General features: G+C 43.6%; 1 protein-coding gene across 2 annotated transcripts in view; it reads right to left on the bottom strand.

Moving 5' to 3' along the window:
* Positions 1–100: 100 nt before the first annotated feature.
* The window catches only part of magi3a (membrane associated guanylate kinase, WW and PDZ domain containing 3a), a 55,647-nt gene continuing 37,113 nt past the window's right edge, over positions 101–18,634 (bottom strand). Inside the window, exons 4-21 of one of the 2 annotated variants that reach the window (XM_061303288.1) lie at positions 16,698–16,904; positions 15,532–15,703; positions 14,938–15,017; positions 14,052–14,109; positions 13,314–13,420; positions 11,397–11,594; positions 9,841–10,434; positions 8,038–8,069; positions 7,428–7,674; positions 6,704–6,810; positions 6,434–6,626; positions 5,960–6,172; positions 5,270–5,455; positions 5,086–5,185; positions 4,350–4,392; positions 4,087–4,224; positions 3,861–3,999; positions 101–2,866 (exon numbers count right to left, since the gene is read on the bottom strand). In XM_061303288.1, coding sequence (XP_061159272.1) covers positions 1,950–2,866; positions 3,861–3,999; positions 4,087–4,224; positions 4,350–4,392; positions 5,086–5,185; positions 5,270–5,455; positions 5,960–6,172; positions 6,434–6,626; positions 6,704–6,810; positions 7,428–7,674; positions 8,038–8,069; positions 9,841–10,434; positions 11,397–11,594; positions 13,314–13,420; positions 14,052–14,109; positions 14,938–15,017; positions 15,532–15,703; positions 16,698–16,904 — 3,731 coding nt within the window. In that variant the 3' untranslated portion in view covers positions 101–1,949. The remainder of the gene's footprint in view (positions 2,867–3,860; positions 4,000–4,086; positions 4,225–4,349; positions 4,393–5,085; positions 5,186–5,269; positions 5,456–5,959; positions 6,173–6,433; positions 6,627–6,703; positions 6,811–7,427; positions 7,675–8,037; positions 8,070–9,840; positions 10,435–11,396; positions 11,595–13,313; positions 13,421–14,051; positions 14,110–14,937; positions 15,018–15,531; positions 15,704–16,697; positions 16,905–18,634) is intronic. The other variant, XM_061303297.1, reaches the window with a different exon arrangement.

Raw genomic sequence — 18,634 nt, 5'->3', positions numbered from 1 at the left:
GTATTTTGTTTGACAAAATAAAGCTTTTCTTATTCTACATGAAAATATGTCATGCCTGAACGTTTAGTACCACATTAACATAGCAACAAACACGTGCATGTTTATTCAGTAAACCTTTATTCATCAGTGCATGATCAGAATGCAAGATTATTTATTTTCACCAATTTTATATTTTTATCCTGTCAGTTCCCTTAGAAAAATAATGAAACAATTTACAGATGATAGTTTTTTTCTGCATGAAGGCAAATATTTATACAGATGCTGTACAATTTAAAAACATTTACAACTAACTGTGACGTTGAAACTTTAGATTTCGTATATGTGTTTGAGCGATACAAGGCCACAGTCTCATACATGGTAATGGAATGCACGGTAAACAGTACAGGGCTCCATCATATCAACAAACGAGAGGACAAAAAAAATGCAAGTGATGCTTCAAAGAGGTTGTTCTGTACATCCTTCGAAAGGCAGTCCGATGCTTCACATGGCAATAACAAGCGTGAGAATTCAAATGTGCGAGCTATCAGACAATAGAGTGCTCAAGAGCAGCAACATCAGTGCAGATTCGAATTCATACCAATAAAGACCATTTTAACTATATCGGCCACTTATGGACTTCCTATGATAAACTGTGTCATTTTTCTACTCCCACTCGAGTCAATCTAAAAAAAGTCCATGTTGAATCATTCACACCTTACTGAAAGGTTTCAAGTCCCGAATTCTGTGATAACAAATACTTTTTGACGATACATTGATATATTCGAATTTGAATGAGCATCTCTAAAAACAATTGTGTATATAATTGATTTCAATTCTTAAGAATTTGATTAATAAACCCTTTTTTTGACTCAAGAAATTCTGATGGGAGTAATTTTATGGCAAATAAAATGTAAGGTGAACAAAGAAAACATTTGAATGCTTTTGTGGCCATATTTTTGATGATATCCAGATATAAGCATTGTTTAAGAATGCTAAAATCAGAGCTCTCATTTTTTTTTTACAATCAAGTTCTGTTAATACCATTCATCTAAAATCTGTGTGAGTATGTCATAAACACTTTGATAAGTAATGCTCAGTAAATTGAGTCAATGCTACAGCGACATGAGAAAGCTTGCAAACACACAATAGTCACAAGACCTTAAACACAGAGCTTCTAGGTCGACCCATAGGGATCACCGAATCGTAGAAATAGAATGTATAGATTGTGCGGTTCATGCGGTTGTAAAACCTTCAGGGCTGAACCTGTTCATCGACAATTTCAACACCACATTTTCCCTTTGTGTGTGTTATCTGTGCCGATATATCCACTGCGAGCACAGGCAACATAAACAAATGCAGGCAGAGTTCGCTAGTTTACATTCGTCTCATTGCCAAAGCCAGGTTTTTTTTCCCTTGACATACGCTTGTAGTTTGAAACCGTACGTTATCGACACATTCTTTTCCTACCTTTAAGACCTGACAAGTGAAGTGACTTAGCATGTGTCTACTGACAGTTACAATTTCAATAAATTACATTATTATTAACACAGATGAAACAAACGCGATAAGCACAAGTATCCGGTCTGTTGTGTGTTCAAAAGCTGCATCAGAAAAGCCGTCAACACGTTGATAAGAGGATGAGTGTCAAAACCTCACATGCGTATGAAAGCAGTCAGCTCATCAATGAAAAACAGCAAATGACTCATCCCAATATCAGAAATACACACAAGCGACGCAGAATCAACCAGCGACAAGATTGCGCTCGTCAACCTTCACAGTGACAAAATCAGATCCTTCATCCAAGTCTCACAGTGAACAGGGAAATGCTAAAGTTTCTTTCAAACCGGAGTCTGTTATGACTAGCCCCCCCCCCAAAAAATGGATTCAAAAGCGGATCCCAGCATGCATGTGGGAACACACGTCAGGCCTGGCAAACTTGGTGCAAAGAAATCATCGTCCATGACTGCTTTCTATGTTGTCTCCACCTGGGACTGGATCTTGCTCGGACTGGGAACCTTCCAGGGACCCGGTGTGATGGGAGGCTTCTTGTTGGTGGAGGTCCCGTTGCAGCCAGGGTCCTGGATGCTACTGCTGGACCCCCTGGGGTCCTTTTTACTCCCATCTTCAGGTAACCTGTGCGACCTACTCTCCTTCTCTTTTGCACTCCTGCGGTTCAGCGTATCACCACCCGATCCTGACCGCTCCTCCCTGTGCACGTGTGACTTTTGGGCCACCGTCTCGTGTTCGGCCTTTTTGCCCTTCTTGTGGTGATCACTTTCCGTAGCGGCCCTCTCCTGCCAATGAGCAGCGGCCTCGTCCTTGTACCTTCGCCCTTCCCCGGGCGGTTGCTGGCCCGCTGGGCGGCGTGGGCTTTGCGGCTCCTCCTGGTTCTTTAAAGGCACGCCAGCGTCATGATCCCTTTTGGAGCTCTTCTTTGGGCTAGAGGAGCGGTGGTCTCGCTTCCCTTCATGCTTTCGATCCCTGATCACGTCCTCCGAGGATCCCCGCTCTGCTTTTCTGGGGCTCCGGGAGCTGTTGGCAGGGTCTGCCGCGCTTTCAGTGGCTCTCTTGGGACTGGTAGCTTTGGAGTCACCCCGGCTTGTTTTCCTGGTGTGGGTGGCAGGACTGGTGGTACGCTTGGTGGAAACCTGCTGTCCTCTTGATCTGTTAGCTTGACGCGCGTGCTCCCTCCCGGCGGCAGGCGAGCCGACTGACCGTAGCTCTGTTCTGGAGAACTCATCGAAGATGGTTACCGGGGGTGAGGATGGGGACGCTCCCGAGGTCGAGATGGAGACAGAGGATGGAGAGGTCGGAGATGATAACTGCCCATCACTTACGGAGTGTTTGGGCAAGCTTGAGGTTGGAATGGTTACGTGGTCATTTGAACCTAGGAAACAAGGGGGTAACTTGAGACAATTTATGAGCAGAAAATCAAACACATCCTTGACGGGGGTATTTTGCACATTGAAGGAAAAATAACGTCCATGCATCAGAGGTGCAATATTGTCATGATAAAAACAAAAAGCGCTCGGCTTACTGCATGATAGCTTAGTAAAACTAAATCCTGTGTTGCAACATACTAATCTTGACCCATAGGGTGCTTTGGTCACTACGATTTTGTTTCTGAGCACAGCTGTGGCTGTACACAGAGCAAACAGAAAACAAATTGTTGCTAGAAATGAAATGTGCTCAATTTCCAGGAGCAGCAAATCATAAAAAATCCTCCTTTTGCGACAAAGGGATACCATCGAACACACCCTTGCTGACCAAGGTTTGCTTTTATAAAAATAGAATAATAACAATAACACTTTCCCCCCCCCCCCCCACCTCAGAGAAAGGGGTGTGTTCAGTGGCATCCAACATAACAACTTCCTAACTCCTGCAGGTCTGTTTGTTCTTCTAGGACTCACTGCTTTGGTTTCGCCATCCAAGTTCAGAACCTGTTTACATGTGCTGTCACATGCAACCGCTCTATTCGTTTGACGGCGGGCGAGAGGAAGGCGCAGAGAGCAACACTTAAATCTGGCAGCAGATGGATCACTCGGGAAGAAGGGAGAGGAGCACAAGGTTTTACCGCGGTTATTTAGGGACAGACCAAGAAAAGCAGTGAGGCCTTTAGTGATGCTCTGGTTTCATGTAGAAGCACAGGGTGGAAGAAGAGCTCAGACCTATAAGAGGAAGAGACAAATAGAAACAGACAGACAGCCGTGCCAATGGAAAAAAAAAACAGAGAAGGCAAGTCAGATATCGGCGCGTGAGAAAGCTTGCGAGCTCAAGATATAAGAGGCGAGACAGACAGAAAGCTTGTAACGCATGCATGAGAAGAAGAAGCGTATGGTCAATGTCCAACACTTGAGATCCACGCTATGTGCGTCACTCACTGTGATCAGGAACCAAACCCTGGCCAGGTCGCAGCAACAGATGAACTTTATTGCCTCCCGCTTGGATCAGCTCGATGGCTCGAGTGTGAGTGATGCCCTGAGTGGCCTCACCATTGATCTCGACGATTTGATCGCCAACCTACCAAGCAGATTTATGCTGTTGTTGTTTTTTTCACGAGAGACTTCGGAGGGTCTATTTATTTTTATCCAAATGGCAAAAACTCACATGTATCCTTCCATCTTTAATTGCAGGCCCGTCCTCAGCCAGGCGCAGGATAAACAAGCCCATGTTGTACTCTTTACCTCCCCTCAGACTGAAGCCGAAACCCCTCTGGCTACGATCCAGCTCCACCACAAAACAGTCCTTTTGAAGAAAAATCAATTCAAAGCAATGCTAGAAATTGGGAAAATAACAAACAGCATCTCAACAGCTGAGCATCCAAATATAGAGGAGAAAGAGACCCCAAAAATTTACAAGTGCAGACTCACCTGCTTGAGGCCTGCTGTGTTGAGCGTCCCCATGTCACCATTCCTGCGCCAGAAGAAAACAAATAAAATAAACACTTGAAGCTTGGTGAAGTGAGTTTGGTTATATCAATAAACCTTTGATATATTGGTCCAAACAAATCGTTTAGTTGTGCTAGTCATTTAAAATGAACAGGAAACTGAAGGAATAAGGTCGGTCCCTTATTTTTTGGTTGTATTTATTTAAACCTTCAATTCCATAAACTGCCACCAGGGGTCAGAACAACCACACTTTAGAAACCATCAGAATTCCTCGTTATGGAATAGAAACACAAAAACCAGTTCTAATTTTATGATTACAAAACCTTCTGACCAGTGTATTCATTACACCTGTATAATATGGTGACAAAATTGTTCTGGCACCTTCCAACAGTGGAACCGTTTTGACAATTCAGTGGAGCTTGTTGCTGGAACGTTTCTGTGCTCACAAACTGCTTATATCATCAATGGCACTGCAGAGGCGCTTAATGGGTAGAATTGGAATGCTGAGCAGGTGAGGAACTGCTGCTTGGAGGATTAAAAAGTGCAGCATAAAACGGAGCCTGACTGCTCTGTAATATTTTTTTCCTGATACGCGCCACCATTCAAGCAGAGGCGGAAAGGGATTTTCTATCTTGCTGTGTGTGAGCCACAAATCACTAGCAGCACTAAGAAGATTGGACGTATTATTAATTTGTCTACAATCCCCCTCCCGTCTTACCTGTAGCCGTCTGCATAGCTGGGAGGTTGCTGGCCGACGGCTCTCGGATGCACCGATGGACTCTGCATGGCTGAGTTGGTGGTGGACGGAGGCATGCTGTCTGTACGAGCAAAGGCCACACTCAAAATGACACGCAGGAGGATCACAGCCTCGTAATAGTGCGATTAAAAACATGCCAACCCACCGTCTTCAGGGACAACAGTGAGGGTAACCGAAGTGCCGGCTTCCTTGATGAGCTGGACAATGTCGTTGTGTGACAGCGCCATGATGGACTGACCGTTCACAGCAGAGATTCGGTCGCCCACTTTCATGTGGCCCAAACGGTCAGTGGGGCTGCCTTCAATGATGCGGCCGATCTTGTGAGGTATTACTGAAACACATAATTATGCAAACAGGTGACTATCATGGTGGAGGAAGACAACTTGTATCATGATTGTGACACCATTTACATTTCTATTCCAATACTATTGATGTCTCTTAAAAACTGTTGTTTATTTTACTGGCCCAAAATAACGCATCTTTATTCTATTCAGGTAATATATTCTATATTGTAATAACTGAATGTTTCATTTACGCTTTGGCATTTATCACAAATGAAAATAATGACAAATATAAAATAAAATCTAATCAATATATACAAAATTAAATGTATCTTTACTTGACCAATTATTTACTCTTTTGACTTTAACAAAAATATTACGGCAATGCACGTACATGTATGTATATATTAGGGTCCTGGGAATAACCTGAGCTCAAGTGAACGCCTACATATGGACGTGCTATGCACTGTAATGTCACATCCAATGCCAACCTCCACTTGTCATGCTCTGCTGCTTTTTTGAATTTGCATTAAAAATGATAATGCATGTCAGACCTCCTGGAGGGGGCTTGTTCTTTGAGGTGAGGATGACAAAGCCGAAGCCTTCGTTGTCTTTGCGATGCAGAGTGACTTCAAAGGGCTCCTGTCGGGAGGGATAGGCCGCCTTCAGCGGCTCTCCTCGAAGGGTCGTCGTAGGAGAGGTGCCGACCAGAGCAGGTGCCACCTGGAGGGGCTGCTGCCAGCCCTCGTCGTCCCAGCCGCCGCCGTCTGACATATACACAGACACGTGATTAGAAACATCCGTTCTACTCACCAATTACTACAATACAAAAAGAAATTATTTGGTTGTTTGTTTGATATAAGACTGGTTGACATTTAAGGCTGGCCGAGGTCGGCATGGCAAATTGAGTCATTGCAGAATGGCAAGATGAACCAACAACAACAAAATAAACTGTGACCCAACTTTACGAAATAATTATGCAGCTATTTTACCTGTTTGGCAGATGCAATCAATGCAAGTCGACTCACCGGAATGTGTCAATTTCCTACGGATGGTTAGCATGACTTGGCCGTTGCGCGCCGCATTGGTCATGAGTTCCAGTACTTGTTTGTGCGATTTGCTTTTCACTGGCACGCCATCAATACAAAGCAGCTCATCACCCGCCCGCAGGCGCCCGTCCTTCTCAGCTGCACCCAGCGGGACAATGGCTCCGATGTAAACCTGCCGACACAACAAGACATTTGAATGCACTGAAACATTCAAATTCCAGGAATACGACAATGGAGAGTTCAACTTACCGGCTGCTCCGGCCCCTCCCCTCCAAGGACCCTGAAGCCGAAGCCTGACTCTTGGTTTCTCTTAATGTATACATCCAGGTCCTTGGAGTTTGCAGCTGCAGAAAAAGCTTTTGCATTCATTCGGAAAGACAATAAGACTGATAGAAACTCACTCCTTTCAAACAGTCATATCTAGCAAAGCATAGCGCTTCATAACCAATTATTGGTTGTTCTATTTGACTGAGGTGGGTGGTTTGAAAGACAAATTTCCCATTTAAATGACCAAACCGTAAAATAACATACGCAAGCTTTTCCTTGGCGCTTAAACAACTGCAACCTCTTTGGGATGATATCTTAATGCTGTTTTTAATTTGATTTAAAAATATACGTATATATTTTTAATAGAAGCTGGTTGTCGTCCAAGTAACGCGAGGAGAAAATGACTTGATTTGGTCCTGTAAGCGAAAATAACTTAATGTGACTTTGACATTTTGACTTTGTAACAAAAAGTGCTGTCGCAATCATATATATATATTTTCAAATAGAATAGTCTATTGATTATACCATCGTTAAATCGAATAATTGTGTAAAAGTTTATCTTACCAAACCGTTTCCCCCATTTACTGTTTATTCACTCAATTACTATCGTGGCAATTATTATCATTTAAGTTAATTAATTAGAATGTGGAAATAAAATTAAGCTTGCTGTTATCCTCACACAACGAAGAAAACGTTGCACACTTACGCTGGCTATCCAACATCGCCTTGGACTTGATGTACAGCTCCGAAGCATCTGGTTTGGGAGAAGATGAGCGGATGACGTTGGAGAGCGGATTAGGGGGCACCTCTGCAGGACCCAGCGTCTCGGGGCTGTTGTTTAGCTCGGCTCGCTGCATATGTGCGACGGGAGTATGGTGGGTGTGGTGGGGAGTCTGTTGAGGGGCAGGTTGAAATGTCGGCTGAGGAGCGGGCTGAGATGTTGCTGCCGTACACTGCAACAGAGGAATCACATTAGCCGATGTGTCAACAGCACAGGCCGCATTAACAACACGCCAAGTGCGGCTACGCATTCCGCCAGGAATCAATAAAGCAATATTAGCGAGCCTGTTGCTGCTTCAGCCACTTGCTATTTTAAGAGTGCAGCAGCACAGAGGAAACAAGCTGTTAAATAAAGTATGTGCTTTTCAACAGCTGAGCAAACAATCATGTTAAAATCGCTGTTTGCCAGAAAGCAGTATACTTTTAGGCAAATCTCAGCACTGGCGGAATAATGTACACAATGGCCGGTGCTTGCAGTGAATATATTTATGTGTTATCATTACGGACTGGACATTTGTGGTTGTGTTTCGACTTACAGGTTTCAATGATTTCACAGGTGACGTTTGACCTAGAAGCAGACAAGACATTTGGTGATGACACGATACATACTGTATTTCTATTGACTTTGTTGTGTCAGCAGCCGAGAATCAAAATGGTTGCGAATCTGCATGACTACAAAGCCCAGGTTGCCTTCTAAGAAGAAGGAATTTTGTTATTTCGAATATTGTTCAACAACTACGCATATCACGCAACTAACAAGCTACACATATATCGTGATATGAAACTGGATGCCAGCTTCCAGATAGATTTTGAACTCAATAGGACTGTTGTTCTGAGCATCTGTCTGGAAGTGTGGTGACCATGACAGGTGCCGGAGGGCTACAATTTCAAGCCACCAGTAAGAGGCAGTATTCTCCAACCGCACAATAAAAGCCCATAATACTGTAGCAGTGGTTATCAACTATTGTCATCACCGGACCTGAGCCTAGACCCACTTTTAATGACGTTAAGACCAAAAAAAGAACACACACTGCCAAAAAATAGGATGGAAATTTGCATATACAAAAAGGAACACAAGAAGAAAAATACCTCAAAGTTTGAAAACATGTCTTCAGATTAAGGTGCCACCATTCAACAAGCAACTGAAGGGAAGTTATAATATTGTCAAGTCAAATGTGAAACACATTGATGCAAAACATCAAGTCACGATGCTCCCTAGGCAAAAACGGCAGTGCATGTGGCCGCTGAATTTACATCTTTGTAGGTTGGGAGCATGGCCAAATCATAGGCTGTCTTTACGAGGGCACTTCAGGGTCGAACCCGCATAAGTGCACCTCAAAGCGCCTGCTCATTTTCCAAGTAATGATGAACCTATACGGCCATTTTCATGTCTTGTTTTTGGACAAAACTCTTCATCAGTTTTTAGCATCAAATGATCAAATACATAAACTATAGCCATGACATTTATGCTAACAGAAAGTTACTTTAAGCACAACACATGTCAACGTGAGAAATTATTTGTAGGATGCATTTATACATTTGATTTCCTGGGGACACAAATGGACCCAATTTGATTGAATGGCCCAAATAACGTTAAATATGGGATGAGGGATTCCATTGTTTGAGTGCATTGGATTTATCTAATGGTAAACAATACATTTACATTGTGATTTATAGGCACCTGCAGGCTAAAATGATCCATCCACACGGCTACGGGTGGGTGCGTGTGTTGACTTCTCTCATCTACAAACATCACAATTGATTTAATACCTCGTTAAATGCAACCGGTGGGGAACAAGCTTGCTTGTCACCAAGTGATTTACACTTGTTAAATTCTCGTTTGAAGCCAAGTCGTTTGGACACATCGCCATTTATTTTAAAAGAATCTTTTGGCCTACCCTGAGTTTTTTTTTTTAATCCTACAGGTAATTTTTTGTCTTCCAAACACAATTAATGCTTTGCTATTTCTGTTCCATTTGACAAGATCTTTACAGCTTTGGGTTACTTGGCCAATTTTAAGAAACTTTTTTTTTTTGCCTCGATCCTCGCTCAGCTGAAATTCACGTGATTGGATTACTGATTACATGATCGGATCGGGACATCTTTGAGAACATATTGCACTTCCTGAAGGCTCACTATGGCAGAGTAGCATTGATCATATGAAGTCCAAATGTGGACTGCACGATGTAAACGACCGTTTTAATATAACTATCGCTCCATTTGTGAATCAACCTGTTGTGAATCTCCAAATCATTTTCCTTGTGTAATTCATGACAATGTGAGAAGACAAACAAACTTAACTTAGTTGGTGTCCACATTTGTTTTTCTTTGTCACTCACCTCCTCGGAGCACCAGCACGTTGACTTCACTTCCTACGGGCAAGTCCTTGAGGATGTCCACCACCTGCGAGTGACTCAGCGTCTGCACGTTCTGTCTGTTCATCTCTTTGATGACATCACCCTTCAGCAGACCGCGACACCACTGCGCGTCTAGAATCATCTTCACCTTTTGGCCCAGGGGGCAGTCAGCAATAGCAAAACCAAAACCCCCAGGGCCTTTCAATAAAGGCACGCTGATGAGCTCGGGTTGAAGCAAGGTGGCATCTGCACACTCTTGGTTGTGGACATGAGGAGGGTGATGGTGGTGATGGTGCGAATGGTGGTGTTGGTGACGCCCTCCGTTAGTCATGGGCGGTACCGCAGCAGTCTGCCTGGGGAGGGTTCCGACGGGTTGCGGGTCCTGAGGTTTGGAAGCGGCCGGAGAAGAGTCCTTGGACACGTCCTCGCCGCTGCCAGAATCCTCAGGCAGCGGGTAACCACGGCACAGGACCATGTCGACATACTGGTTGATGGGGATGGATTGGAACATCTGCACCACGTCAGCATGCGTCTTCCCCAGCACACATGTCCGATTGATGTCAACAATCACGTCACCTGGAAGAGCCCAATCAAGCATGTTTCGATTTATTTGAGAGAAATGGTGAGAAGGTTCGAAAAGAGATCACAATCGCATGCGCCTGTTTGTAAAAGGAGCTTGGCTGATGAATAGCTCACAGAATAGGTCTGGAGAGCCGATTTTAAATGCTGACCGATACGCTTGTCTCAACCTTCCCACACAATCAATACACTCCCCTGACAAACACAGATCAGATTTTCCTTATCGGAGCAAGTTCTACAGCCCCTGCGCTCCACCACGGAAAGAGAGAGCCCTCGCATGTTTATGCGCTCAGGGTACATAAAGCTGCCTTAGGAATGTAAATGCTGATGCATTTAATGGACCATTATCAAAAAAGATGCCTTGGTAGAGCATTTAAGTGCGCTAAGAGAATCTTGTCTCGGATAAAATCAGTCATTTGGTAAACAGAATGTTTGATCATTTAGTTAGAGTTTTCAAGAAGGCGCATTTTGCTGAGATAACAGCTTTGCACATCTCGGTATTTTCTCTGTAAGATTTATGATGCTTTATGACCTGACTTCCAGTTCAAAGCTGTGCATGATCAAAAATAATAGCTTTAATTTCTTGACCTCTTAATGCGTTTGCGAGCATTTTAATTTGGAGGTGTTTCCAAATATTTGGCTGGTAATGTACTTCTACCTACTCAAGTAGAATGTTTTCGTTATAATCCAAAGCAATTTTGTTCAGAAGAGAAATTACCTTTGAACATGTTTCAAAGATTGGATGGAAGCTGCCAGAAAAGGAATTTCTATATTTCCTCAATTACCTTTGATCATGCATTGACAAAAACTAAAATATCTTGCACATACAGTACATACGTGTACCAAAAAAAATGAAAACTAGGTTAGCACTTGAAAGAGTCTTGTTTCTTTCTTCATCTATCCTTCAGCCTCTTTGACATGTCCACAGAGGTACCAAAGTAACATAAAGGGACCCATACCAGAGGCAATTTTCTTGTCGTGTGCAGCAGGCCCATCAGGAAGGACATTTTTGACCTGGAGAAACTCGTCTGGACGGTCGCCTCCGATAATAGTGAAGCCGAAGCCCTGGGGGCTTTTTCGAAGTGCGGTTTGATAGACGGACCCCTGCAGCTGAGATGGGTCTCGTGTGAAGCGTTGCACTCCGTGAGCAGGCTCCTCTGTCGCAGGTAGAAGAAATGTCATTTACAGAAATTGTGAATGAAGATTTGCCTCTTGCAAGTCCACAAATCTCCTAAAAGCTGTTAATGTGTCGCATATGCTTGTGTGGATGTGTCAATGTTTGTGTGATGTGAAGAAAGTGAAAAGCTTAAAACGTGCCATCTGTTTGCTTTCATGCGACAATACACTATCATAGAAGACAGCATGTCATGTTATATTAGGACAGGGGTTTTCAACTGGTTTTGTCCAAGAGACCACCATTATGACAAAGAAGCAACCCGGAATATTATTTCAGGAGGCTGAACCTATACAGGCTATTTATTTGCATCTGTATGTCTATTTTGGGAATCTCAGCGACGTTTGACATAATTCGGATGAGTAAATGACTCACAAAATTAGCTTGAAAATAAATCAAGCCTAAATAATAAATTAATTTTCGATAAAAAAAAAAGAGCGCCGCGGACCACCAGTTGAAAATCCCTGTGTTAGGACATAAAAAATAGTGATATAATAAGTTATATAGTGATAAAATAGCAATGATAAATAATATGTATAATAATAGGCATGTACATGCATCACCTCTCCTTACATTAATTTACGTGGAGTCCAACATATTGGTACGTGTGTTTGTTTTCATTTGGCTTGAATAAACATTAGTCGTTCGCTTGCACGGAGAAGCAGATGCCGATGACGTGCACGGTTAGAAACACTCGGGGCAGAGTCGTCTCTGATTTATTTGCATACTACGAACCAACGACGTCCTTTGCCAAAGATTTATACTACATAACAGCACGCCACAGTTCCACTTCTGGCTAGCGTGCGTGAGCTCAAACGAACTGACCTGTTGACAAACCGACTTCCTTCAATAAATCCGTTTGAACAAATAGTTTGCGAATAAAACAACACTAAAGGGTGATGGGGTGCGCACGGTACATGCAATTCATGTTTACATGGTGGTAATTAAGCCGTGGGCCACCGTGGGACAGTGACATCTCAGGGGGTGAAGTAATTATATAAAATGTCAGACAGGATTGTCAGGGCCGTAATTAGGATGGAGGGCGGCGCTGTCGTGCTCGCTCGCCGTTTTGTCTGATAGGTCAGATTGGCAGAACACTGTTTAGAAGCCACTTCACGCTCGTCCACAAGCTCGCTGGTTATTATTCGTTCTCATTAACAAAGGGCATGGAGGTGGAGATTGTGTATTGAAGCAGAGTTTGGCAGCACATAAATAAAAGCCGTTTCATCCACAGACTACAAAGATCCTCGGCTGCTGGAAAATACAGCGGCTACTAGAATACTAATATCCTTGTCTTTCATTTGCGCGGAAAACGTAAATATTATCCCTCGCTTGCATAACAAAACACGGCAGCGTTCACTTAGGGGAGGAAATGACGAACTGATGAAGAAAATGCAATACGGGTTTTACAAGTTACTTTTAACTGCTCTGGTTCTGCTTTCAAAGAGACTCCAGAGCCCTCAGAATTTAATATCTGTCTGCCAAAATGAGTTCCGTCGCCCAGTGCAGCTCGGCTCCATTATGCAAATTGACTATCATTGCTTCAGAGGGCAGCTGTTTATAAGCAGCCTGTCAACTCCTAACACATCTCAGCGGGAGGGACGAGATGCGCAAAGGGCAGTCAGTCAGTGATGCTACAGAAGAGAAATGCCATCATTCCACTGCTCGGTGCAATGGAGGGTGTTTCTGCTGTGTTTTTCACCTGAGGGCGTGGCCGTTGTCGAGGATGTTGCAGAGGGCGTCTCGACGCTCGCCTTCCTCTTTGCTTCAAGGACTGGATTCTCGAATTGAGTCTTCTGGTTGATATGGCTGCAGGACGACACACGTGAAATATTGCAAAGCAAAACTAACCATCCTCGTGTTTCGCAATGACAACAACCAACGTGATGGAGCCCATAATGTGTGTCAGCAAATGAAATGAAACAGGCCACACGCTTTTCCCGCACGTGCACGAAGGACCACTTTGCTATCTATTCATACTCCCTCATCACTGCAACTCATGATCACCCGGCCAGACAAAGAGGCAGAGACATGGGAGAAGCAACGCAGCCTCTCGTTGACCCTCTTGTATAAACAGAGGCCTTGATCCTCCCCCTACGCTTCTTTGTCCGCGGTAATGGGAAGCAAAATGAAACATTGATTTGTAGTCTTGATCAGAAAAGAATCTCCCCTTGTTTCCCATGCAGGGCCCCCAACACTTGAATTGTTTGTTATATTTTCCTGCTTTGAGGGGCTGTGGGAAATTGGGAGCATAGGCCGCGTCATCCGCATCGGACTCATCAGCACCTTTGCCTCTACCGCTAAATAAGTGCCATAAATCGAAGCCGCTCACCGAGTCCATTCACTATGACTCAACGAGCACATATTACGTCATCTCCTCTAACACCCCCATTTTCAACTTCCCTTTTGGATGCTTCTAATACAGGAGATGTTTACTCACTCTACGTAGTAGGTGCCATACTGGGGGTCCTCAATCCTCTCCCAGCCGTAGGGCAACTCTAGAGGGAAGCAAAACAAGAGTGAGAACTTCATGGGTCCTTGAAAAATCTTTTCACCTTGTGGATAGATTGCTTGTTTTATTCTCTGCACTTTCAAATGACAGAGGGAAGGGGGCAATTGTTACAGCTAGAAAAATAAGGGTCTTTGTTTGGGCAGGTGTGTACGTGAGCGTCATCTCAAGTTCCCGCTTCTGTGAAGCAAAAGAATCCTTGGAGGAATTGCTTTTGTGTTAAGATGGCGGCACTGATGAGCGCTCTGCGTTTACGCCACAAGCCTTTAGAGGGAGCAGATACTACACCCAGGAAGGAAATGCTGGTTCCACTCTTCAATTGCTAACTCTGCAGTGTTGCCAATTTATCAGGAAAGAAAATCGGCATCGGCTATACGGGGAGTCCGGAGAAGTTGTTAAATGATGGCTTTGTCTAATTTGCCCAATTGCATGAAAGTAAGAGTAAGCAAGTACCAAGTTGCCCAACTTGTAGAGTTTGGGAGCTACGAGGAGCCCATTAAGTAGATTGCGAGCTACTAGTGTCGTTTGCAAACGTCTTATTTTGGTGCAACATAAACAATAATCACTCTGTTTTCATGGACAACAGAAATCAGAGAATAAAAACTGTTGAGAGGCTGAAATCAGAAGATTTGTACTAGCTCGAAACGATTACTCAATTATGAAAATAGTTGTCAATTCATTTGATAATCGTTTACTTGTCAATTAATCTATTAATTTGACACCTCTACAATTCAGTGGATTGGATCGGAACATCTCTAAAGAAAAATACATTTTATTGGCAATACTGAGCAACTCAATCCGTCAAATTATGTCTCACCTCCTTCTTCGCATTTCTCAGGAGCTTTGGCCTTCTTGGCGAGTCGCGGGTCCAGCCAGGTTGTGGTTTTGCTGTTATGGCTGCACAAAGACAAAATTCCTCTTCAGGCTTTGTCAAGATCATTAAAAAGATAATGTGACGATTAAGCAATTAGTGGCACTATATTACCCAAGCTACTTGAGCATCTCTTGGAGGCTAAAAGATTTAAAGGCTCATTGAAAATAGATACACACGTACGTAGATTACGAGATCATACGGTGTACTCGGAATGCGTCGGTAATATTAAATCCGAGAATGCGTTGTGGCACAAAGAAAACAGCTAATTAAAACGATGTGGGCCAGCCAGGTAAAAAATCTTCACCACAGGGCCAATGAAAGTCAAACAACAGCTGATCCTGCAGATACTTTCACCAGACTGATACGAGGAAGTGCGACCAGAACTGACCTGGCTTATTATGATGTATAAATGACTTGGGTGAATATTTTTGGACTATGCTTCAGAGGAATTGGGCTAAGAGGAGTCAGGAGTCTGTTGGGCGTTCATGCAATGGGAGAGCAATTAGACCAAAGCCGAGCAGTGTTCGGGCTACTCACTCTATAAAATAGACCATGCCAGTCTCTGTGTAGGCCATTTCCCAGTTCTTTGGCAGGGGCTCCTGACTATCATCCTGTGCCATGGCACTCCATGCTCGCAGGTCCATGGCCGCAGCCGACTGATTGTAGCTGGGCACAGACTTCCTCCAGTCCGCCTTGTCCTTGTTGTGGTCTGTCGCGGCCCGACATGCCGCCAGGGACACCGGTACAGAGACAGAAAGGGGAAGTGGGTGGGAATATGGGTACGGGAGGTGGTAGAAGGAGAAGGAGACAGGAGGTGAGAATGTGGGAACATTTGATGTCCTTTGGGCTCCTTGCATGGTGCCCAGCTCCTGCAGAAGTTGCTCTTCCTCTGTGGTTGCATCCACCGAAAGAGGAAAGGGTCGAGAGAGAGAGGGAGAGAGAGCGAGAAATGGGGGTGGGGGGGCATGGAGAGTACACAGAGAGGAGCGTAGCAATTGCCATAGAATTTGCACGTCAGCAGTGATATGGGAGGAACTGCCTCCCGGGCAATAGCAGAGCTGACCAACGTTTCAGCCCGGGCAGGGCACAGCACGGCACGGCACGCCACGGCACGGCACGGCGACTTTGTTATGATCATGTGTGAGTATGGACCCCCTATCTGTAAGTTCTCATCTGACCACCTTCAGCGGCTCATTGATCGCTCCCTTTGCGTATCCGCTGGGATTGAATGACAAAGATAATACTTGACAAAAGCGCTTTGCTGACATTTTGCCCTCATTTATACAAGAAAACACACAGCCCCCCCCCCTTCTGTGTGCACAGTAGGCATAAATGATGTACAGTGCAGGCATATTCATTGGCTTTAAGATGCAATGCTTCTCTCCTCCATCTTTTGTTACGATAGGCTCCTACTTTCCCTCTCTGACCACCCAGAGCTACGCTGATGATGTGTATCTTGCAAAATGGGACGATCTGCTACATGCTCAATTACCTTCTCGCATTTGTCCAACCCCCCGTTTCTGCCAGCAGGTCGCACAATCTAGACAGGGCAGTAAGTGACTTGCAAATGCCTATTTACCTTGATTGGGTGTCCAAATCTGTGTCATTAGCTCACGCATGTTGCAAAGTAGTTTTATTCAAATGGAAGTCATATTTTGCTCTGTAATTTCGTGAGGGGAAATAAAGGACAATGTTTGTCTCACCAGCTTGACCGTTAACCATTGGAGGCCTTTCGTCTTCATCCTCCTCCTCTGGGGCCGCACTATCCTTCCTGTCCATCTTGCTGACTGAGGTTGTGCGCTTTCGTTGGACTTCATTGTCAAATTCCTCGTCAAACAAGACCTGGTCCACCAAGTCCGGCTGCACGGGGCTCGGCTCGGCAGGCGGTTTAGGCGTTCCATAGTAGTTACCTAGAGAAATCAAATTTGAACTGTAAAGTAACACGATTGTCACATACTAGATGATCTTGTTTAAGAAGGAACGTCTGGCACATCTCCCAAATTTTTGCCATCTAACTTTTAGAATTGCAACCTCTGGTAGGCTATGAGTTTCCGACTTGTCCTGTTTAAAGACACCTCTGCTAGGCTAAATTCTCAAAACTAAAATTGAAATAGGCTGCATTTACTGTGCACTCCCAGGCTCCCCTAATTGCAAACCTCAGAGCTTTACTGGGTTCATATTCAATTGGCATTTCATTAATGTATTCAGGACCCGAAGCATTCAATGATTTATAGATCCGAAGTAAAATTTTAAAATCACTGAAGTCTGACATAACATCACTCAATCTTCAAGTGCATTTTTTGTCTTTCTAAAGCTATGCATTACAAATCATTCTTGTGTGCATGTTATGTAAACGTTAGCCTTTTATAATTCTATTAGGCTCTGTGGGAGAAAAAAAAACAATGAAGAGATATATTGCTTATTAAAAAAGAAAGTTTTGAAAGCCTGACATCTCCCTTTTAAGTCCATCGGCCTTTTCTGTCATCCCGCCGCCCAAGGCAGTGCAGAGCTAACTGCACGGAGTGAGCGTGCACAGTGCATCAAGAGCACCACTCATTTTCATCCTTCCTCAAATATACTTTTGGAGAAGTTGGACCTCCTCACACAAGGCCACAGGAAGATAAGGGGGGGGATACGAACGAGTTCTTTACCATACTGTAAATGTAAAATGAAACAAAAAGGGGAATCCACACACAAGTGTCCTACTTGAAAAAGCACAACCATTTGAAAGTTTACTCATCTTGGTACAAATGTATTTTATGATGCTCAGCCATATAATGTGCATGAGGACACCTGCTGTCAGATGGGTACTAGGCCAATGCTACTGAGCTCATTAGTCACGATGCAAATGGTAGCTTAAGGAGATGTTTGCGGTTTGTAGAGTAGTCTAAAACCATGCACGCTCAAAAAAAAAGGGGAACTAAAGCGTCTGCAGGCTAATTGTTTCTACTAATGTGTGTAGTGTCTTTGAGGAGTTGGGGGTTTTAGAAGCTTTGTGAAATTAGCTTGAATCCCAACAGACATCTTGTTTACTTTTGTTTACTTTTCAAATGTGAATAGTTAATCATCGTGTAATTTAGGGTAAGAGTGCTCTCTAGGCGGGTGCACCCGCAAGGAATAATAAATATTAGAGGTGTGCAGGCCGAGTCACATGACTTGCCGCAAGTCACGACTTTGAGGACTTGCAACTTCTTGGCCAGAACTGACTTCTTCACAAGTCATTGTGTTTATAATTCATCATTTGTGTCATTTTTTTTCTTAATGAAAATATTTGTTACATTTCTCATTCATGCAAATCTGGCAAGAGTACAGGTAGTTCTCAACTCACAAACACAAGTTGTTCCCAGTGCCTGTAAGTCGAATTTTTTGTAAAATGAGGCACATTAAATTAAGTTTTAAAACTAAAATGATGAAATAAAAAAAATATTAAAATTTTAGAATATATACTGTATATTTTAGATGTTAAATATTTTAATGTAATTTTTATAATAATAATAATAATACATTTGATAGAGTATTGGCTCTCAGGGGGTTCGTAAAAGAAACCAAAAAAAATTGACAAACCCATAAAATTGTTCAGAAAACACTGGTGAATACTCAGTATATATTGTCTACGGCTGACGCGGGTAAATGCAGAACA

Source organism: Syngnathus typhle, linkage group LG2, assembly GCF_033458585.1.
Source record: "Syngnathus typhle isolate RoL2023-S1 ecotype Sweden linkage group LG2, RoL_Styp_1.0, whole genome shotgun sequence".
In the NCBI taxonomy this organism is placed as follows: Eukaryota; Metazoa; Chordata; class Actinopteri; order Syngnathiformes; family Syngnathidae; genus Syngnathus; species Syngnathus typhle.
The sequence above is the reverse complement of the archived record's forward strand: the minus strand, read 5'-3'. Positions and strand labels throughout refer to the sequence as shown.